Genomic DNA, 24,405 nt, shown 5'->3' on the forward strand with positions numbered 1-24,405 from the left:
GTAACTATGGGGAGGAAGTGGGAGGGGAGCTGTTGCATTGTAAATTTTGGTCAATGACATAAGACAAAGTATATGTGAACTGCTGTATGAAAAGTGAATTTACTCTGTAAATCTTCACCCAAATCAAAATAAAATTAAAAAAAAAAAACCCTACATAGCACAGTTCTAGTCTGACACACAAAGTCATCATCCTGAGTGAGAATCGACTCAATTGCGCCCGGTTTTTTTAAGTCAGATCTAAATCTTTAAGTTAAATTACAAGTAACACCCATAGATTCAAAGTCTTAAATAAAACTTTCATTAAGCCCAAGTGAAAACATCATTTGGCTTTGTGTTTAGTAAACAAGTTTAAGTGACTTTTTTGCTCAAGGGGGCAAAACTGTCCACATGGACAACAAATTTAGAATAGGTAAACTAAAGGTCATTGTCTTCTCAGTCCTCTGGGATGAAACCACTTTAACACATGCCTGCATACACCTCACAAAAAAATTGAAAGTTTACTTGATATCTAACACATCAGTAGATTGCTCCAGGGAGAAAGAAAAGCATCTCTAAAAAAAAGAAGAAAGAAAAAAATAACAGGTGGCAGACTTAAACCATGATTCATTTTGTGTGGAGCAAGGAAAATGACTAAATTAGTCAGAACAAATGAGGCAGAATAGATTGATGGATTTGAATCCTGGCTCTGAAGCTTAGTAGATATAAACATGTTGCTGTATTAAAAAATTAGCATAGCATGCTTACTAAAATACCTTGTGGCAGGAGGGTGTAGTTAGCAAAAAAATATACAGTAATTTTGAACCCCAGATTGCCCAGCAGTCAAATCTGATTATTTACATGAGTACTGAAAGGGTTAAATGAGATAATCCGTGGAAAACAGTTACTATAGTTCCTGGTACATGGCAAGAGCCCATGTTATCTCAATGAAGATATAGAATCAGAAACTTCCTTATTGACTCAGGAACGTTTAAATGTCAGATTCCCCTACAGACTACAGAATCAGAAAGACATCACCAAATTCTAATGTAGTAGCCCAACAGCCAAAAAATTAAAGTGTGTATGAACATAGTGGCCTCTGCTCAAAAACCATTTATACTTAACTTTATTTTTGAGACATATTTCCCATCCCCATTGCAGAATGTTGAAGACAAAGGACCAGGCCCATCAAACACTGATAAAAATTATGGTAAATCATCAGAAGAAATCAGAACTATACAGATTTCTAGGTTATAAGAAGATACTTTAGGTCATTTACTTTATTTGCTAACCTATAAGCAGAAATATATCTGAACCATGCACAAAAGAATATCAATTTTATATGAAAAACTTTTCAGAGAAAGAGATTCTCTACTTTTTATCAGCAAAGCAGAACAATGCATGCCATCCCTATAGGCAAATGGTTATTTGTCACTATCCTAAATGCCTCAGCCTGCTGTTTCATCTTCTTTGTCTCCTAGTCTTACTGAAAATGAACAACAATTGATATCTTTTATAATATTCACTGTTATATTTCAAAACTAGTGTCTTCTCTTAATGACCTCTTAACAAGGTTAAGTTGTTAACCTAGTTAAGAGAACATTAAGAGAAGATATTACTCTTTTTATTTTTTTTAATTGTGATTTGGGTGAAAATTTACAGAGCAAATTCATTTTCCATACAGCAGTTCACATACACTTTGTCTCATGACATTGACTACAATTTACTACACTGCAACAGCTCCCCTCCCACTTCCTCCCAATAGTTACCGCTTCCTTGTGTCCATCCCTCCATGCACTCCTGCCCCCTGAGCTGTCCTAGTGCATACACAGCCCTTCCATTCTCCCATGATTGTTCTCTCCGAGGAGTACATCTACCTCAGGTAAATGTTCAGCTCATATGCCTTTCTTCTGTTGGGCTGGAAGGCACAGGTGTGGGTTCAATTCCAGACCTGAAAGGCAGCTAGGGGCCATAGTCTCAGTGGTTCCACCAGGCTCTATCAGACCAGCAAACCTTGTCCCCCCCTTTTTTTTCTCCAAATGATTTTGAGTTTTGTTCCACATTGTTCTCCCTCTCTATCCAGGATCTCCTACATAGATCCCCCTCTAAGTGGTTGACAGTGGTAGCCAGGCACCATCTAGTTCTTCTGGTCTCGTAGTCATATAGGCTGAGGATTGCATGGTGTATCAATCGCTAGGACTAATTGTTTCCATGAATTAGGAGAAGATATGACTCTTAAGTAGTGCCTTTTAAATGTGAAATGTACCAAAAAGTATTCCACACAGTAGAGGACATATCTAAGCAAAATACTGTTTAAAGCATTCATTTTAGTGATCTGTATTTACCATTAGCTCCATAGATAAAGTAAGGCAATTTCAAAAGTATTTAAAACATGGCACTTCTAAAATGTGGGTATAAGCAGTATTTCATGAGTTAATTCCATTAATTATCAACAGCTATCTGTTTCCTGATCTAAAATTCCTCAAAATATAGTATTTTTTCTTTCACTAATAAAAGTTTTTCTCTTTACAGAAAGATGTATGAATAACTATATTTTAAAGATGTCAAATCTCACAAAAGCATTCATAATTCTGAACTATATACAGGTGATTATTTCAAATATTAACTGTATTATACAATAAATTGATAGTTTTTGTGAACAGTGGCAGAAATCCCATCACACCTTCTTCAGTAGTCTCCTCTCCAGATAAAGGAATACTGAAGCCATCTTCATACTCCGCAGTCACATTGACCAAGTACAGGGTCTCTGGTTTCAGGTTGCTGAGAACAACACTGGTGCTTGATGCTGGCTCCACCACCGTGACTTCATCATCCCCAGCCATTTCCTTGTAGGTGATATGGTACGAAAAAACGTTTTCTCCAGCAGGAGACCAATTGGTTTTGAAACTATAAGAAGTCACCTCAGAGAACCTGAGATCCTTTGGAGACACATAAGCTGTTTTAAAAAGAAAGAATTAAAGAAAGACATTGGTTAAATGTCTTAAGTCTGATAAAACAAAAGTGGACCTAAAGATTATATATTTCTGAAGTGGCTTTTATACATTTTAGGAATGTTCATTGAGACAAATATACTGAGTAAACACTCTTCACATTACCATTGAGAGGAGGCCTCTCACTTGCAGCCCTACAAGAAGTCTTTATCATTTTGCCTTGACCATCAACCAAATTAAATTATATTTGTTGTTATTAGGTGCCATTGAGTCAGCTCCAACTCATAGTGACCCTATGTACAACAGAATAGAATACTACCTTGTCCTGTGCCAGCCTCACAATACTTGCTATACCTGAGCCCACTGTTGCAGCCATTGTGTTAATCCATCTCGTTGAAGGTCATCCTCTTTTTCGCTGACCCTTCATACTACTACTTAAATGTCAACTGAAAATTGTACTTGAATTTTGAGATTCGTATAACAAAGAAGCAATGGAATGGCTCTACCTAAAATTAGAATATTTAAAGAGTCTAAAAGCAAACTCACTGCCATTGAGACAATTCCAACTTATAGGGACCCTCACTGAGTTTCCAAGATTGTAAATCTTTAAGGAAGCATATTGCCTCATCTTTCCTCCATGGTACAGCCAGTGAATTTGAACTACTGATCTTCTGGTTAGCAGCCAACTGCCTTAACCACTATACAACCAGAGCTCCTTATTTAAAGAGTTAAAAAAAAAAAAAAAACACCAAACTCACTGCTGTGGAGTCGGATCCGACTCAAAGCAACCCCTCCTTGGGTTTCCGAGGCGGTATCACTATGGAAGTGGATTGCCCAACCTTCCTTCCGAGGAGTGGCTGGTGGGTTTGAACCACCAGCCTTCTGGTCAGCAGTCAAATGCCTTAGGCACTACACCACCAGAGATCCCATTTAAAGAGTAGCAGACCTAAAAAGAACCATCAAAGTTTTTCCATTCATCCCAGCATTTGCATATTAAATATTGGTGGTAAGCTATTTCATGGTAATAACTATGGAATTTTTCCTAATAAAATAATATTTTTAAACTAAGCACTGATTAACCAAGAATCATAGGAAAAGACATCATTTAAGACACATTGCATGTCCTCAGGGGACTTACAGTCAAGTTGGAACCACAAGAGAGTGGGAGGTTATTAACAAAACGAAGCAGTATATATAAATGTCAAATGAGTGAAAGTAATAGCACTTGACCACTTAAAGAATACTTTATGGAAAGGATGAGACTTTTATCTAGCCCTTGACAAACAGAATTAAGACAAATGAAGAAAGTGTCAAATGTGAGAAACGTCACCCAGAAATGCCCAGGAACAAGAATGCATATAGAGAATTCAAAGGCCTAGGGCTATGTCTTAGTCATCTTTCATTTTCAAGACCTAGCTCAGTGACTACATAGTAGACTCTCAACAAATGGCTGTTGAATTGAGTATGACAAATAGGTGTGATAAAACTAACCCTGCTTGAGGATCTAGGATCAGGAACCTCTCATGACTCTTATGGACACACAGCTTTTTCACCTACAAATCAATGATCCATACCTAGGAGACTAAGAGACCTAGGAGACTCCAAACTAAATAAACTAATTTTAATAGTTTTCAATAACATTAGAAAGTTGCTTTTTCCTGTACATTCCTTTAATAAGGAATTGAAGGAACATATTATCTGCAATTTGTGAACCAAAAAAAAATTCTTTGCTCATGAAGAGATCATTTTCACTCTACAAAATCTACTTACCTTTTTTCTTTATAGCTGCCAATTCTTGCTCAATTCTAAGGCAGATAGATTGTGTGAGTTCGAAAGATATCCTCTGAAAAGCATCAAAATCTTCCACTGTGAACACATGGGTCTCCGGAGGAGGAGAGGCGATAGCTTCTAATTCGGAGCGAACAGCATCCTTCACACCAACTGCAAAAATCTCAACATCGGAGTTCCTCAGCTTTATGGCAGGATCTCTGAAAGCATCTGACGATTTCCCATCGGTGATGAGAATCATAACCTTTGGTACATTGCTTCTTGAACCCTTGCTAGGCACAAATATTTTCTCTCTGACATAAGTCATTGCTTTGCCAGTATTCGTAGATCCTCCTCTGTAGGGAAAGGTATTTATTGCTTCAATTATATCTTCAACTTTGTTGAATTTTTTCAAAGTAAACTCGGTATGAGGATCCCGGCTATATTGGACAAGACTTATCTGTACCCTATTTGGTGAAATCTCGAAACTTTTCACAAGAACTTCCAAGAAGGCTCTAACTTTAACAAAGTTTGCAATCCCAATGCTATAAGAACCATCAACCAAAAACACAATATCAGCTTTTATATCCACACCACGTGAACATTCTGTAAAGAGAAAGAAAACCCATTAATGTTCAATAAATATGAATTAATGATTAAAATATAGATATCTAGTTTTCTTAATAAGCATGCTCCATTAAAAAGATCTTTTAGAAATATTTTATTTAAAAGTAATTCTGAGCCAATTAAGCATACTGGTTAAGGGGCCTTCAATATTCCAAACCCACTAACACATCTACTAACTTACCCACTTGGACTTTCATGGGCTGAGTCTTTTCCATTATTGATACAGGCTCACTAGATGTCAGTCCTTTCATGGCAGAAACACTAATCTGGTATTCTGTGTCTGCTGAGAGGTCTCGTACACTAAGCATGGTCGTCTGAGGCCCAACACTCAGAGCATGCTGTCTGCTTCCAGCAGTCATTGGTGTGAGGAGGATTTTATAGTGACTCACAGGGCTAGGAGATGGACTCCAACTGAGTTTAATGTATTTTGATGAGACTTCTGTTGCAATCAAATTTGAAGGAGGCTCAATAACTAAAACAAATAACAAGCAGAACAGTGATTAAAAGCAATGAGATATAACCCTATTAATTAGGTTTTTAAGTGTGAATCTTCAATTCATTCTCCTTATTCAAGTCAATAATGAATATAACAAGAACAACTGCCCATTACAAAATATAATGTGTATGGGTTGTTGAATGGGAAACCAATTTGCTCTGTAAAATTTCACCAAAATCACAATAAAATAAGAAGGAAAAAAAAAAAAAAGAATAATTGACCATTCCATTCCCCAAATCCACCTGTACCCATCAAACCAAAAATGATCCAGTGTCTGATCAGGCAAAGATCCATTTTTGGTTTGATAGGTACAGGTGAATTTGGGGGGGGAGGGAGGGAAATTATTCTTGATGTATTCACTATCAGTTGAGGAGCTAAGAAGTTTAGATAAGAGGAAGTCCTTGAAATAAATTAAGGTTAGGACATCTGATGCCTAATTCCTCTCTGGGGCCAAGTTTTCTATTCTGGTTATGGAAATTTCATTCATTGGCTTTATTCTCAGGCACCAAAGCAGGTACTCAAGAAATACATGGTAAAATCAATGACTTACTGAATTCTTTAGAAAGTTTTTCTCTTTGAATAATACCATATGAGTAAAAATGTATTTTTTAAAAGATACTTTATAATATGCCAAGAGAGAGAAAATATTCAGAAGTTTCTAAGTGATAGTTTTAAATAATTTTATTCCCACTTATTTTAGGATGAAAAAGAAAGGTCAGCAATGTTCATAATGCCACCAAACAGAAATGACACAATGGTTTGTTGCATGCATACTGACCTACAAATACTGATCATCCCAATGTAAAAATAGTCATATATATTCAACAGATAATGTAAAGTATTTTAAGATAACTCAAAACAAATCTTCAATATCCTAGCTTTATCAGTGCAATCAAATTTCCAGAAGATATACTTCTAATTTTTTAATCAGTCAGTCTGCAGAAAGTGGGTGCAAAAACAGGCACAATTTTATTCACCCTTCCTCCAGGAAGCCATTGGATATAGTGCATAAAAATGATGTCTAAAGAAAAGAGCAATAACAAGAGGGAAGCAATAGATGTGCCAACCGGAAGTTTGGCCAAACTTTTTGAGTGATGCAGACGCAGCACAGGAAATAGAATTCACAAGCTGATGCCAGGGGAAGAGAGGAAGCCCTGAAGGAAAGTATGAGCACACGTGATATGGCTCCCACTCCCTATACAACTGGACAAAAGATTGGCCTACATTTTCATGCACACAAGTACACTCTAGTGAAAGATGAAGGATTAGAATGTTTTAAAGATTGAGTAAAGAGACATTAATTGTAAGAATAAAAAAAAGCAGAGGTAGAGTGTATAATATAAATATAGATATATATGAAACTTTAGGCAATAATTTAAAAACAGCTACAGCAGTATGTTAATGGGGATCATCCAGAAATTCAAGCTGGATTCAGATGTAGAACAAGGGATATCATTGCTGATGTCAGAGAGGCCTTGGTTGAAAGTAACGCACACCAGAAAGATTTTACGTGTGTTTTATTGGCTATGCAAAGGCATTTCACTGTGTGAATCATAATAAATTAGGATAACATTGTGAAGAATGGGAATTCCAGAACACTTAATTATGCTCATGAGGAACCTGTACATAGACTAAGAGGCAGTTGTTTGAACAAAACTAGGGGATAGTGGGTGGTTTAAAATCAGGAAAGATGTACATCAGGTTGTATCCTTTCACTGTACTTATTGAATCCATATGCTGACCAAATCATCTGAGAAGCTGGACTATATGAAAAAGAACATGGCATAAGACTAGAGGAAGACTCATTAACAACCTGTGATATATAGATGACACAAGCTTGCTTGCTTGCTTGCTAAAAGTGAACACGATTTGAAGCATTAACTGATGATTCAGTACAGATTACACCTCAATATAAAGAAAACTAAAATCCTTACAAATGGATCAATAAACAACATCACAATATAAATGGAGGAAAAATTGAAGTTGTCAGAGATTTCATTTTACTTGGATCCACATCAACACCCATTAAAGCAGCAGTCAAAAAATCAGAAAACATATTGCACTGGCCAAATCTGCTGCAAAAGACCACTTTCTAGTATTAAAAAGAAAAGATGTCATTTTGAAGACTAAGGTATGCCTGACCCAATCTATGGTATTTTCAATAGCCTCATATGCCTGTGAAAGCTGGACAATGAATAAGAAAGACCAAAGAATTGATGCATTTGAATTGTGGTATAGCTGAAGAAAACTGAAAATACCATGAACTCTCAGAAGAACAAACAAATCTGTATTGGAAGAAGTACAGCCAGAATGCCCCTTAGGAGTGAGAATGGTCAAATTTCATGTCATGTACTTTGGTCATGTTATCAGAAGGGACCAGTCCCTGGACAAGATGTCATGCTTGGTAAAGTAGAGGTTTAGCAAAAAAGGGGAAGCCCCTCAACAAGATGGATTGACACAGTGGGTGCAACGATGAGCTCAAGCATAGCAAAGACTGTGAGGATGGTGCAGGACTGGGCAGTGCTTCCTTCTGTTGTACACAGAACCAACTCAGTGGCACTGAACAACAACATAACAAGGAAAAAGATTCAGAATCCAGTAAGTCATGAAAGTTCTCAGTCAGAATTAGGGCCAATGAATATTCCCAAGATATCTGTGTAAAGGTTTATAAGATTGAACATGTAGTTATCTAGAACATATTTTTAATCACTTGCTGATTCTCAAACTGAGAGAGCAATTATAGAAAAATATAAGGGGTTTGCATAGTGACTTCATTACACTCAAAAAGAGGCTTATGAATCATCCCTCGATGTATCTTTTCTGTCTCCTCTGTATTTCAAAGCGATAATTGATAGAAATGTGAAAATACTTCGTATGTGGGCAGCTCAAATTGACTGATCCTTTGAAAAGTTCTTAAAAGATTTGAAACAATTATACGGAATAAGATGTTTGAAAATCTTTTTCCTTAGCCAGTTAGTAGAAACAGTGTTATTATTATTTTGTTATAGAGAGCTATAATAAACATTTCCCCAGTCTGCCAGTCTCTAAATCAGAGTACAAGATCATTAAAACAAGACCATGATAGTATGATTATGAATAGGCACTCAAAGTACACAAAAGGTTCTTGAAGATAAGAGCAAATCAAAAATTGCCCAACATACATTTTTAAGAACTTTATAATGATAGAAGTATGTTATTGACTGTTCTGCTGAAGACAGAGGGAAGGGCCCACGGTACCCACAAGCGGGGATACTGGAAAATAATACAAATGGAGTAGTCAACTGGGAAATAGGTTTGAATAAGTATGAGGTTGAGTATGATACTTGCAGGGCTATTTAGTGGTATCAAGTAATGGAAAAGGTAAATAGGTGAGGAACATTCAACAGCAAAGCCACTCACCTTCTTCTCCACTAACCAATTCACCGAGTTGTTCATCAACACCTGAGCACACTTGGGAGATTATTTCATTCTGAATATCCACAATTGCATCAAAGTTAGCCACGTTGAAAACATGGTTCAGTGAAGGTGTGGAGGCGATTTGTTTGAGTTCTTTTGCATCTGCAGCTTTAATGCCTGAAAAATTAAAAAAAAAAAAGGGGGGGGTATATTGAGAAGAGCAGTGTGCAGACTTAGGGGAAGTTCTTTGCTTTCCCAGTCTTTTACAAGTGAAGACATTTTCAAATCATTATTAAGTCATAAACCAGAATTGCCTTTCTTAATAACCAATGCACAACTGTTCAGATGACAAAGGCATTTTATAATTTCACATAAAGTGGTAAGCCAAAGAAGAAACCAAATGGTTAGTAAAACAGAGGGGGCTCTCATCCCAACCATGCCATCATCTGTCTCTGCCATCTGTAAAGATAATACTTTTTTTCTTCCAGGGTCCTGAATGTGCTGGAGTCCTCTGAATTCTTCAAGTATTACATAATATAGGCAACACATTAAAAAAAAATCTTAATGATAATACAAGGAGGATCTTTATTAGAATCACTGGCCCAGCAGTCTTTGAAAAGCAGAGAGCTGGCAAAGAACAGGAATACCACCTCGCTCAATGTATATGCTACGGGAGTTACGTGAGAAAAATAGATCAAAAAATTTTATTCAAAGATGACTGGGTTTAATACAACACTATAAAATGTAGTAAGTACGTCTAACAGCATCATTCCTTGAGTAATCAAACCTTTATCTTCCTAAGCTTTAAAAGTATTGATATAATTCTAAAAGGAAAATAATGAGTCAGAACTAACGTACCCAAAGAGAAAACTTCAACCCCAATATTGCGAAGGTTTCTTGCTGGAATTTCCACTTCATCCTGGGATTTGCCATCAGTAATAATAATCGCCACTTTAGGAAACCCAATTCTTGCTCCAGCAGATTCCGTAAAAGTATTTTTAATTAAGTAATCAATGGCATCCCCTGAAGTGAAAAAGAGAAAGGTCCATTTACTCTGTACTATGCAATTCTGACTAAATCAAAAGCTATGTGATTTCAAAAGTATTTAATATGTGATAATTGTACAATGCTTAATTTCTTTCCCAAGTAGATATTTATTTTATTTTAAACAATAACAAAACCTGTAAAACATACCTGTCATTGTGTTGCCACCTTTATATGGGATTTTTTTAATTGCAGCAAGAAGCTCATTCCTTTGATAGTACTGACTTAAGTTAAATTCAGTCCTGGTGTCAGAGCTGTACTGGACAACTCCAACCCTTGTCTTCTCTTCCCCAATGTCAAAAGCTGACACAAGAGCAGCAATAAAGTCTAAAATATACTTGAAATTGTTTCTTCCCACACTCCATGAGCCATCCACAAGGAAAACTAAATCAGTCCAGGCACTGACAGAGCATTCTGAAATACAAGTGATACATTTTTTAATGACGCCATGAATAAATGTATCTATCATTAAGAAATGCAAATTAACATTGCAACACTAAAAAGAAGAGCTGCTTAAATCATTGTTCATTACAGCCCCTTTACCCCTTGTTGCACACCCACAACAGACAGGCAAAACATCTATCTATCTATCTATCTATCTAGAAAACTATATATACTATGGGAGCTCTGGTAGCATAGTGCCTAAGGCACTTGACTGTTAACCAGAAGCCTGGTGGTTCAAATTCACCAGCCACTCCTCGGAAGGAAGGTTGGGCAATCTACTTCTGTAGTGATACCACCTCGGAAATCCAAGGAGGAGTCTCTATGAGTTGGATCTAACTCAACAGCACATAACAACAACAACAACAACAATATATATACTATATATATATCTATACTATACTATATATACTATATATATATCTATAGGTAGATAGATAGATATAATTTCATTAACACACATAGAAGCATTTTCATCAGGATGCATTTTGAAATTGTAAATCTTTAAATTCCCATATAAGGAATTATGCATGAAAAGATAAATAAATAAATCTCTCCAGGAGCATACAATCCAAGAATTCAACTCAACAGCAATCACTCAAATAAATTTTGTGAACTATATCTTCCCAGCAAAAAGTAAAAAAGAAATGTAAGTAAAGTGTTTCCTTGTCATGGCATTTATCGATAAAAAAATTACAAAATAATTGCTGTACCATTCAAGAAATACAGTTGAGTTGAAGAAACATAAAACCTTTTAAAATTCTCTTGCATTTTATGACATAATTGTGTGAAGATTGCAGTAAGGTTAGTCTAGAGAGTTAATGGAGTCTAACATAAGTAAAAACAAGTATAAATATTATGCAAAATAGCCAGAATATCTTGTTGTCCTAATTACCAAAGTATTCAAAGTTGACAGGTAAGACCTATTTTTACTAAAACACAAAAATCTATGTGTTATCTTTAAATTATTTAAATGTATTATTGACTTTATAACTGAATACATTATCTTTCCTTCTGGCTTAGTTATCTACTACTGCTAAAACAGAAAAACCACAAGTGGGTTGCTTTAACAAACAGAAATTTATTTTCTCACAGTTTAGGAAGCTAAAAGTCTGAATTCAGGGCACTGGTTTGAAGTAGGAAGGCTTTTCTCTTTGTTGGCTGTGGAGCAAAGTCCTTGTCTTTTCTGAGCTTCTGCTCCTGGGCAATCTTCATGTGCTTGGCATCTCTCTTCTCGCCCCTGCTTCTTTCACTTGCTTGTTGAATCTCTCTTATATCTCAGAAAAGATTGATTCAAGACATCCTCCACTAATCCTGCCTCATTAACATAAGAAAGACAACAACAAACCCACTCCAAAATGGGATTATAACCTAGGCATAGAGGTTAGGAATTACAAATGCATATTTTTAGGGGACCCAGTTCCATCCATAACATCTCATTCTTAGGCCCCCAAAAGTCCACGTCCTTCCTACATGAAAAATACATTCACCCTATCACATCATCCCAAAAGTTTTAAATCAACTCCAACTCCAAACTCTCATCTTTGGAGTCATATAAATCAAATATGAGTGAGACTTTATGTGTATTCCATCCTGGGCAAAATTCTTCTTCATCTGTGAATCTGAAATCTAGACTACAAGTTACATGTTTCCAAAGTGCAATGGTGGAACAGGCACAAGGTAGATGTTTCTATTACAAATGGGAGTAATTGGAGGGAATGAAGGGATAGCAGACACCAAAACCAAAACCCACTGCCATCACACCAATTCTGACTCATAGAGACCCCACTGGATTTCCAAGGCTGCAAATCTTTACAGAAGCAGACTGTCTCATCTTTCTTCTGCAGGGCAGCTAGTGGGTTCAAACCACCAACCTTTTGGTTAGCAGCCAAATGCCTTAACCACCAGAGCTCTTTTGTATTAATAATATTGTTCAATAATTTCTGCATTCTGTTCTATTATCTTCCTTTGGAATGGGCACAGATATAGGTCTCTTTTAGGTGATTGGCTGAGTAGCTGTCTTCCAAATTACTTGGCATAGGCAATTGAGAGCTTCCAGCATTGCATCCATTTGTTGAAACATCTCAGTTGGTATTCCATTAATTCCCAGAGCCTTGTTTTCACCAATGCCTTGGACTTCTTCCTTCAATAACATCTACTCTTGATTATATCATAAAATCAAAACCCAACCCACTGCCATCAAGTCAATTCCAACTCACAGTGACCCCATTGGGTTTCCAAGGCTGTGAATCTTTATGGAAGCAGATTGCCTCCTCTTTCTTCCATGGAGCTTCTGGTGGGTTTGAACCACTGACCTTCTGATTAGCAGCCAAATGCCTTAACCACTACACCAGAGTGCCTTTAACAGACACCAAGCAAGTCCAAAACCTAGCATAACAAATTATATTAGTTCTCAAGGCTTGAAAACAATCGTCTCTTCTCAAAGACCATCTGTCTGAGCAATGGCCCCACCCTCTAGACTCTGGGGTTGGCTATACCTTCTGTATTCTGGGTGGAGGCCCCTTGACCCTGAGCTTCAGCTGTGCCTTCCAGACCCTCTGAGATAGCAACTCTGCTCCCTTAGCTTTGTTGCTGTTGTTATGTGCCATCGAGTCGGACCCAACTCATAGCAATCCCTCCTTGGGTTTCCGACGTAGTATCACTATGGAATTAGATTGCCCAACCTTCCTTCCAAGGAGTGGCTGGTGGGTTTGAACTGCTAGCCTTCTGGTTAGCAGTCAAGTGCCTTAGGCACTACACTACTAGAACTCCTCCCTCAGCTTTAGGTGGCCCCATTGTCCTAATCCATCTAAGTGGTGACCTGACCCCCTTGGCCCCAACAGGTCTTGCTCTTCTGTCCTTGGGCATGGCAGTACTCCCTCCCGTCCAGCACTGACCAGTGGCCCCATCCCCCTGGCATAGCTTAATGGCAGCCCCACAATCTGGAGCCAAGTTGGTGAAGATCTGACTCTTTGAAACCTAAGAGGCTGTGGCCTCACCATTTGAAAAATGAGAAAGCCCTGCTTCCTGTGCTCCTTCCACCAGTTCTACTGATGTCCAAGCTGCTCCAAAGATGGTTGTTTCTTTTCCTGGAGGACAACAGATGTAGCTCCTTTGGCCTGTTTCCTGGCTGTAGAATCCCAAGAAGCAGACAACTTTCTTTTCTTTCTTTCTTTCTCTATCTCCTTTAATCTAAACTGATGGATTTTCTGCTATGGTAGTTGGTTAATCCATCACTCACAGGCTTAATCTCTATTACAAAAGATTGTGTAGTCATCCTTAGTGAACATTCTAGGACATATGTCCTTAGTTTGTACAACAGAATATTCCAAGTTTTTAAGTTCTGTTTTCATTTTTCTCAGTTCATTTTTAAGTCCATCTGTTTCTCCTCAATTTTACTGTAAGTGGCAAGGAGAAATCACGTGGTCCATTTAAGATTTTGCTTAGAAATCTCAACACCCAGATAACAAAGTTCATAACTTACAAGTTCTACCTTCCATCAAATATTTAAAATTCAGACAAGTTCTTTGCCATACATAAAAAGGATCACTCCTCCTTCATTGTCCAAACACATGTTCACCATTTGGTTTTAAAGCCTCACCAGAGGCACATTTAACATCCACATTTCTAGCAACATTCTGTTGCTGGAACCATATGTATTCTCTAAATTGATAGACACTTTCTCTATAGCCCTCACCAGAATTGCCTTTGATGTCTATAATTCCAGCAACAATCTCTTCAAGGTAATCTAGGCTTTTACTACTAACCAAAAAAAAAAAAAAACCAACCAAATTTACTGCACTGACTCATAGCAACCCCTCCTTGGGTTTCCTAGGTGGTATCACTACAGAAGTAGATTAGCCAAACATCCTTCCAAGGAGTGGCTGGTGGGTTTGAACCACCAGCCTTCTGGTTAGCAGTCAAATGCCTTAGGCACTATGCCACCAGAGTTCTTTAAATTTTTGCAGCCTCTGCCCCTTACCCAATTCCAAAATTGCTTCCACATTTTAGGTATCTGTTAGTATACCACCCTACTCTTGGTACCAAATTCTATCTTTGTTATCTACTGCTACTATAGCAGAACTATTACAAGTGGATGACTTTAACAAACAGAAATTTATTTTCTCACAATTTAGGAAGCTAGCTGTCTGAATTCAAGGCACTGGCTCTAGAGGAGGAGGCTTTCTCTCTGTCAGCTCTGGAGGAAAGTCCTTGTCTCCTTTGACTTTTGCTCCTGGACAATTTTCTTGTGCTTGGCATGTCCCTTCCCTCCATCTCTGCTTCTCTCACATATGTGTTTAATCTCTTTTATATCTCAAAAAGGATTGACTCAAGATACACCCTACTCTAATCTTGCCTCATTGACATAACGAAGACTACCCATTCCCAAGTGGGATTATAACCACAGGCATAGAAATTAGGAATTACAATACATATTTTGGAGGGGCACAATTCAATCAATAATACCTTCCTATTGTGGCGGGGGGGTTGGTTTTCATGAAAATCTGTGTTTGTGCAGCAACACTGAGCACATTTTCTGAAGATATTTTTGTCCTTGTAGTCAGTAGGTAGATAATAAAAGAAATATTTGTCTAGAAATAGGAAGAATGGGCCCTGGAAAATTTTGCAAACCTAATGCAAGTTATATGCCTAAATAAGTTTGGCATACTATTTAATGGGCCAATTAAGTCTCTTAAAAAGTCAATATTTGGCATAATGCTTTGCTATTGATAGTTTAGGGAAAACATTAGCATTGTAATTGCATTCCATAAATGTCATTTCAGATTACCATGTCTCAGAAAGAATAATAAACAGTGATCTGGAGAGAAATATTTCAGATAAAAAGGCCTTTGTGTTTATAATCTTTTTCAGTATCATTGTCTGACATAAATTCAGCTTTTATAAGGTGGCAAAATTAGAAGTCTTAGAAACTTCTTAAGAGTACATCCTAGTAAGTCAGACAAAGCAGTATAAGACAAAATGAGGCTAACCACTGCAAAACCTAGACTAAATAAAATTTCTTTCACCCAATTAAAAAATGCACCAATGTATTAGAAATATCTTACAGACACTCTGGAAAAGGTTACAACTATTATCAGCAAAGGCCATGTAAATGCTCTAGAGATAAAGATAACATACACATAGAAATATATCTTTATGGCAATTGAATTGTTTCAAAACCTAAATGAGGGCATCTCTATCCTGTTCCAGCCTTAGTATTCCTCATACATTCCTTAAAAACTTGGAATATTCTGTTGTACAAACTAAGGACAAATGTCCTAGAATGTCCACTAAGGATGACTACTAAGGATGAAGTTACCAAATACTTCTATCAATTTACCTTTGAGAAAAGAGCTGTGTCCAGCTTTGCTTTCCATCTACTGCCAAAGTTTTGCAGAAAAGTTTGGACACATGTTAAATTGAAAACACTCCCAATAAAAAGAATATTTAGTAAATAGAATGAAAAATCTGCCAGAATATCAGAATTTAGAACCGCTCACTTATACACTGCTCTTACATTATCCGTGCTTCTTCTAGATAAATCATACAGAAGTTAATACACGAATAAGATCATTCATTCTATGTATATAACTATAACATCTCCTAGATACTACATTTATGATGTCTACAAATTCAAGCAAAAATATTAAGGGAAACACTTACTTTGTATCTCTGTTTTTCCAGGCTTCTTCTCCCCTGGCTTCCTGGGACCACCTGTTTGAACTGAAATTGAAACCTAATAATTACAAAAGGAAATGTACCCAAAAAATATTTCTTAATAAAGGAATTAATGTAACACCATTGTTTGTCAAATGTATGGTCCATGACCTGCTGCAAATCAGCATGTCCTTACAAATAAAATATTTTTAGTGAGATTTTAGAGTTATTTCAAAAACAGATTAACTCTATTGCCCTGCAAAATGTATTCCTGCTGCTTCCAGGGACCAGGACCATAATTTGGAAATGAATTATTCACATTCACTCATAACTAGGAACATAGAAAGAGTAATTAATGCTGGTATAAATTAACTCTATATGATAACAGATTAAATCTGAAAATAGAAATCTTCTGAAAGTATAAACGTACTTGAGATTTATGTGTGCTTACTTGTTAGTTGGCCTATAACTGGTACACTTTCTTCTACTTCATCATATGAAGTTATTGTCACCACATACTCTATTTCAGGTATAAGGTCTGACAGCAAAGTTTCAGTGGTACTAGGTGCAAGGGTAAATTCTTTAGTGGGTCCATCTGGAAAATAATATAGAAAGGAAAATTATGAGTACCAAAAAAAAATTCCCTGATATATAACACAACACAACATAATGTAATTCCAAGATGTACTCAAAATTTGAAGGTAGAATATATATAATTTAGAACACCCAAACATTGTTTTTGTTTTATTTTGTTATTGTGGTTGAGAATATACACAGCAAAACCTACACCAATTCAACAGTTTCTACATGCACCATTTAGTGAGTTTGATTATATTCTTCGAGTTGTGCAACCATTCTCACCCTCCTCTTCTGAATTGTCACTCCTCCATTAACATAAACTCACTGCCCCATAAGGTTTCTATCAAATCCTTCAAGTTGCTGTTGTCACTTTGATCCCATATAGACAGTTCTTAAAAGAGCATAATGCTCAAGGCAGACATTTTTATTAATTAAGCTAAACTATTGTTTGCTTTTAAGACTTCAGGGGATATGTTAAGGTTTAAAGATTATGCCAGGGCAATAGTTTCTGAGGCTTATTCAATCTTCATGACTCCAGACACAGACAGCTCAGAGTACATGAGAATTTGAAATTCTGTTCTAATTTTCCCCCTTTTGATCAAGATGCCTCTATAGAATCTTTGATCAAAATATTCAGTAATGGTAGGTGAGCACTACCCAGTTCTGGTCTTATGGCAAAGAACGTAGCTGTTCATGGAGGCAATTGGCCACACATTCCATATCCTCCACCTTAGTTTCCTTCTTCTCTGTTGCTCCAGGTGAATAAACCAAACCAAAACCAATATTTGCCCTCGAGTCAGATCCGACTCATAGCGACCCCTCCTTGGGCTTCCAAGGTGATACCACTAGGGAAGTAGATTGCCCAACCTTCCTTCCCAGGAGTGGCTAGTGGGTTTGAACCACCAGACTTCTGGTTAGCAGTCAAATGCCTTAGGCACTATGCTACCAGAGATAACTTGCTATTCCTTTGTTGGCCACTTGCAAGCCGTTAAGACCCCAGCCACTACACAATGAACTAGAAGGTAGAACAGAAGCACTAAACACATTATGAGACCAATTAACCCCAAACCAAGAAATGAAATCCTACAGGTTTTGGTTCTACTTAAGCAGCCTTAACAACTACTCTTTTTTTTCTGTCATTGTTGGATAGAAACATTATTTTTCACTGTCTTCCAAAGCTAAAACTTTGAATTCTAGAAATTTAACAAATGGATTTGCATTACCTTAACTTGCCTCGGAAACCCAAGGAGGGGTCGCTATGAGTCGGGGCCAACTCAATGGCATATAACAAAAACAATTTGTTATAATCGTATTTAATATTTGTTTAAGGTATTAAGGATTCCTCTAGATTAAAATTATACTAGAATATCAAACCAAAAATCTGTTGTTTTAATTTTGAAGACTAATGTTAGATATAAAATATTTATAAATGAGATATAAAACAGAAAATAATTTAATTTTAAACAGATAGAAGGAATGAAATCAACTCAAGAGAAACAAACCTCTTAGTGCCTAAGGCATTTGACCGCTAACCAGAAGGCTGGTGGTTCAAACCCACCAGCCACTCCTCAGAAGGAAGATTGGGCAATCTACTTCCATAGAGATACCACCTCGGAAACCCAAGGAGGGATCACTATGAGTCAAATTGACTCAACAGCAGTGAGCTTGGTTTGTTTTTTTCAGTGGGACACAATATGTAAGCAATCTGACCACCATGCTCAAACAGGTGCATTATCTTAAAGGATAACCATGGTCATCTGAATTGACTGAACCAGATATCAAACATTTGACAATACAGTGTACTGAGTATTTATTTATATATTGACAATTATGTCCTTTCCTCTAGATTATTTTAATTCTCAGTTCAAAAAGGAAACACAGTAATTCCTAAGGATTAATTAAGTACCTATAAGGCATTTGACTGCTAACCAGAAGTCTGGCAATTCTAACCCACCAGCCACTCCTCAGAAGGAAGATTGGGCAATCTACTTTCATAGTGATACCACCTCGGAAACCCCAGGAGGGGTTGCTATGAGTCGGATCCAACTCAATGGCAGTGAGTTTGGTTTTGGTTTTTTAATACTTTTAGTTATAGTAAAGTTCCCCAAAAACATAAATAATTAAGAAAGGTAATAGGTGTAAAAGAACCCTGAGAAATGTTCTGGTTTGTATGTGGAACATTAGAAATAAATCAGGACCCCCTGGAGACACTAGGAGTCTGTGGGGTTGGGTAGTCCCAGGAGTAGTTTGGGGTGTATTGTGAGTCAGTATTTTCTGACATCTAGAAACTGAATGAATCCTTTTTCAACTGCTGTTTTGCTTTATAATGAATGAAAATACTAACTGCAAATACATTTGAGGAGAAAAAATTCGAAGAAGAAAAATTAAATGATTGACCTCTTTTTTTTGTTCAAGCCTCAGATTTTAAATTAAAAAAAAAAAAAAAAAAAAATCCCAATTCTCTAATAAGCCAACATTTAAAATCTTGGTATTTTTAAAGACCATACAATATGTAAACATATCTCTGGTGATAAGTTGACATCATCCATCTCTACTGTCAGCCAAACAATCAAGACTTCTTCCTACCACTTGGCAAGTGTCAGTAGAAATGATTATTTTCCCTTAGAACTAAAAGCTAACCAACAGAGATTGGTTCTCCACATTTGGGCAACCTCATTAACACTAAAGATAACTCTTGAGTACAACCAAAACAAGTTATTTTTTTCAAAGGCCTTTTGCCTAGGGATCTACAGAATCAGTGTTTCCAGATCTGTTTTTTTGTTTTGTTCATCATATTAGCACATCACAATACCAGAATAATGTTTTCTAAGTACTCAAATTGTGGTACTGGGAAAGATGGACAGCTCACTGCGTAACTTGACACTTGAGATATTGGAAAGATTAAGTAGTTCCAGAAAAATGCAGAAAAGTAAGGACTCTATTTTATAATATCAAAAATTACGTATAATATTCTGACCAGGTTAAAAGAAAGTCCATTTTTAATAACATCAGCTTAACACAGCAAATCATGTTAATGAAGTTCAATATTCTAAAACTGTAGTAGTAGAAAACTGGAGACTGGGTCTACCAAATATCTGGTGATACTAGTCAAATCCTTCCTACTTTCAGGATCTCAGCTTCCTCATGAAATGGGAGGAGATGAAGAAATCGTATTATATCATCCCTGATGTTTTGAACTCACCTGTTGTAGGATCCACTGTTATTCTGTAACCCACAATTGGATCAGCTGGTCTTGCCCATGACATATGAACAGTATTTTCATCTATAATTTTAAAATTCAAGTCTGAAGGTGGGTCAACTGCAAAAGAGATAGTTGATATTAGTTACCTTTTCCAGTGTCACAAAATGGTCAATTAATAAAGAATTGTGTTGAGCAAAGCTTACTAAAATTGTCTTTGCATAAATTTGTTTCCAACAAATATAAAAGATATCTTGTTGGATAAGAATAAAATTAAAAGCTGACAAGATATGACAAAACATTAGAGTATACATATTACAGAAGACAGCACAAAACACTTTTGATTCTTGAGTTGCTAGGTCATTCAAGAATGGCCAGCAAAATCAAGCATAATAGAAACATATTGGGATACAAAACATAGAAGTACAATGAAATCACATATAATAACCACGTATGCAAACAATTCACATAACAATTAAAGGAATTTCAATACATGCTGAGTGCATTTCCAACAAGCATGCCAAATCACAACCTGCTTACAACCATAGAAGTTAATTTAGAACATTGACATAATACTCTTTTCAATGATATTTTTAGTTCATTCTCTGCATTGTTGCTTTGCTATTATGTTTCGATAAATCTCAATCTGTGGCAGAGATGAAGAAACGTATTTGAATCAAAAGAAAGAATCATGGGGAACTAGGCACTGTTATGTCTCACCAGGAAATATACATTTAAATGTATATTCATATCCATATAGGCAAATATTCAAAGTGATAAGGGATGATAATATTTATAATTATATAAACAGTGATATACAGATGTTTATAAAACAAATATTCTGCCTGTTTACACCAACTTGCTATATGCTTCTAAGGTGTAAACCAATACTGTTCTTTTCCTTTGCAGCAGGTATACTCCATACTAGAAATGGCATTTTAAACAAAAATGCCAGTATGGTCATTTATAAAACAATGGTTAATTATGAAAAGACAACATCAATGTGTATGTGTGAACATTTATTTATAGATTTAAAGAAAACAGTGAAGAAGGATCAGCAATCTGAAGACATGATTGTACATTAAAAAAATAAACTTGGAAAAGTCAATGACAGAAATAACTGAAAAGTACAGAAAGGAATAGCTTACATACAAAACTGTACAGCATCATGCATATGTCAATGAAATGTTGACTCGTTTTTAGTTTCCCACAATGAACAAAAGCCTCCATGTACAATAGTCATTACACAAAGACGTTTCAGAAATATTTTATAATGATATTCTCTCTACAATGTTCATGCCTCATCATGCAGCATTGTACTGACTCACTGTCGGTGCATTAAAAAGTATTGCTTTTGAAGCAAGTCAACAACATAAGATGACTATCAGCCATACTCTTTTTAAAGTGTTTGAGTCTCAAAGTATTCCTTGTGAGTCAGAATTTTTGCATCTGTTTTGAGAGATTGTAATCTCCTTTAAGTTTTTATAGAGGTCAATTGAAATACAGTAGTAGTTTTGAGACATGAGTCATGGAATTTAACTTGGGTTAGAGATTGATGTAATATTAATAGCACATTTTAATAAAAATAAAACAAATTAAGCAAACATTTGCTTAAATGAACTGTTGCTTCCAACTGTAGGAGATGGCTTATAATTTTTATTGGACTTATTAGGACTGGAATGAATGTTACTTTCTTATTATCCATACACAGGCAGTGAGATTAGACTATTAATCTACATGCATAGCTTAATAATTTAACACTTGCTGTCTGTAACCACTGCAGGGTTTAGCTGTAGTCATCACTTAATATAACGAGCATGCAACAGATGTTAATAGGAAAATAGGTATTAAGAATATCATTATAAAATATTGTCCCAATAGCAATGGCTCAGGACAAATTTAATGCAAAGGCAGACACAACTGGCCTGAGCATGCTTAAAAAAAAAATCAGTACATGGAAAAACAGTACCACCAACCTTGGAAGGAAATTGAACTGATGCAGCGGACATTAGGTTAAAACTGCTGACGGGCAGCAGCAGCCCACCTTGTTGATTTCCAAATGACCAGGATTCCAGATAAACTGAAAAATTGACTGTGAGGAAAAGTCTTTAACATTCAAAGGATTTTAAGGTGTTTATAGGTACTCAGATGTGGCACTTGGGAATCACAAGTAGGAAAGAATTGACAACCAGCATTGGAACAAGAGCCCACTTCATTCTTCTTCTTGCTGATTTTATTGCATACACAACCTTTTAGGCTTGCCAATCTATTTACTTTTTTAAAAATGTTTCATGGAAAAATATAACAGAGCAGGGATGAGTGTGTGAGCCATATCAATTTGAAACAATACAAAATGATTTTGACTAATTTTGAGAATCTTCTCATTTACATAAAAATAATTCACAACTGTCATTGCAATGTCTATGTGTTTCCTAGAACAATAGTGATGCCAGAATATCTCAAACAGGAAGTGTCTACATATGGACTACAAATGGAAAGGGCAATAGTCATACAGACTGAAAATCTGAAACAAGAGACAAAAAACTTGTTGCTTTGGAATCCATTCCTATAAGACAAAGTAGAACTGCCCTATCATAGGGTTTCCCAAGGCTATAATCCTTTAGGAAAAAGATTGTCACATCTTTCTCCCCAAGAACAGCTGGTGAGTTCAAATTATCATTTCTATTAGTCCACTGAGCTCTTAACCACTGTACAACCAGAGCTCCTTCAAACCAACAATATAGACTAAGATACAAATACAAATAAGATAACAATCAGATACATTTCTAAAATCGGAACATTGATGAAGAAGAGAATAAGTGTTTAAGTATAAATAATTCTAGCAATTTCACTTCATATTTACAAATTATGCCTTTTTGTTATTGAAATGTTATAAAAGCCTCATTCTGATGAGATTGTATTACATAAATTGGCAGGATTTTAGGACGTTTAGGAGTGCTAATGACAGCTAGGGTGCTCTGGTGGTGTAATGTCTAAGGCATCTGACTGCTAGCCAGAAGGCTGGTGGTTCAAACCCACCAGCCACTCCCTGGAAGGAAGTTTGGGCAATCTACTTCTGTAGTGATATTGCCTCAGAAACCCAAGGAGGGGTCACTATGAGTCAGACATGACTCGACGGGAGCAGGTAATGACAGCTAACATTTCCTGTCTACTATGTAACAGACAGAGTGCTAGTCAATTTATATACGGTCTTTTTTTACCTCAAAGTAACCCAGTATGGTGGGCTTTATCATCCCCACTTTACAGTAAGTCAGTGACACTTGGAGAGGTTAAAAAAGCTAATAAGAAGCAAGACTAGGATTTGATGCCAGAATCTGACTGCAAAGCATGTAGTCTTCTACCGTACCTAATTAAATGTAAAAATGCAAAAACATCTGAGTCAAAGATTCACTTCAGAAACCAATATTTTATACGTAGTTGCTTGTTCAAATACAGATACATATTTCTCTACTCTAAAAAAAGGAAATTACTGGAAGAAAAAATGACACCTAGTCAATAATAAATTGATATTCAGATATCTTCAATTCAGATATGAATGTAATTCGGTGTATTAACTTTTTACACTTGTTTAAATAATGTTGAGAATAAAGTGTCTTCTGGCTATATCTCTTGATATATAATAAAGAAAAATAAATTTTTCCATAAGGCACCCAAAAGGAGTGCAATATGGCAGAATTGATGGATATATGAGTGAAAGGGATGAAGGAAAGAAAGATAAACAGGTGGAAGAACAATAGTCTAGTAAGTTCTGGTAAGATAAAGCAAAGCTAAGAACACATTACTACAACATCATCTTGATGAAACGGTAACACTTTTAGTCCTATATTGAGTTAACATCACTGGAAGGAATACTACCTTAATGGTGGAAAACTTTAAAAGTGTGCAAAGTATGTGAGTTACTTATATTCAATAAGCATTAATTTATAATATATTTCCATCCAAAGTTAGTAGGAACTTAATTATCTTTGCCATGATATAATATGGAGCTCTGGTGGCCTAGTGCCTAAGGCATTTGACTGCTAACCAGGAGGCTGGTGGTTCAAACTCACCAGCCACTCCTCAGAAGGAAGATTGGGCAATCTACTTCCATAGTGCTACCACCTTGGAAACCCAATAATTCATTTCATTTGTGTCTATAAAATACCAAAAATTACTAGTTGAAAATTTAATATTTCACACAAGCAATAGATTATTTTATATATATTATAAATGCATTTTCTCATTAATGAGTCTGATTAGGTTTGCTTGTG

At 36.2% G+C, this 24,405-nt stretch overlaps 1 protein-coding gene across 1 annotated transcript in view; it reads right to left on the reverse strand.

The window, feature by feature from the left end:
• Window positions 1-24,405, reverse strand: part of COL12A1 (collagen type XII alpha 1 chain) — a 146,671-nt gene that overhangs the window by 117,913 nt on the left and 4,353 nt on the right. The window contains exons 2-10 of the mRNA XM_007953255.1: window positions 20,138-20,254; window positions 16,808-16,951; window positions 16,363-16,422; window positions 10,408-10,671; window positions 10,072-10,236; window positions 9,217-9,390; window positions 5,503-5,793; window positions 4,698-5,300; window positions 2,660-2,932 (exon numbers count right to left, since the gene is read on the reverse strand). Coding sequence (XP_007951446.1) covers window positions 2,660-2,932; window positions 4,698-5,300; window positions 5,503-5,793; window positions 9,217-9,390; window positions 10,072-10,236; window positions 10,408-10,671; window positions 16,363-16,422; window positions 16,808-16,951; window positions 20,138-20,254 — 2,091 coding nt within the window. The remainder of the gene's footprint in view (window positions 1-2,659; window positions 2,933-4,697; window positions 5,301-5,502; window positions 5,794-9,216; window positions 9,391-10,071; window positions 10,237-10,407; window positions 10,672-16,362; window positions 16,423-16,807; window positions 16,952-20,137; window positions 20,255-24,405) is intronic.

The sequence above is a fragment of the Orycteropus afer genome, unplaced genomic scaffold (genome assembly GCF_000298275.1).
Source record: "Orycteropus afer afer isolate SDZICR_OR568_19922 unplaced genomic scaffold, OryAfe1.0 scaffold00380, whole genome shotgun sequence".
NCBI classification, from domain to species: Eukaryota; Metazoa; Chordata; class Mammalia; order Tubulidentata; family Orycteropodidae; genus Orycteropus; species Orycteropus afer.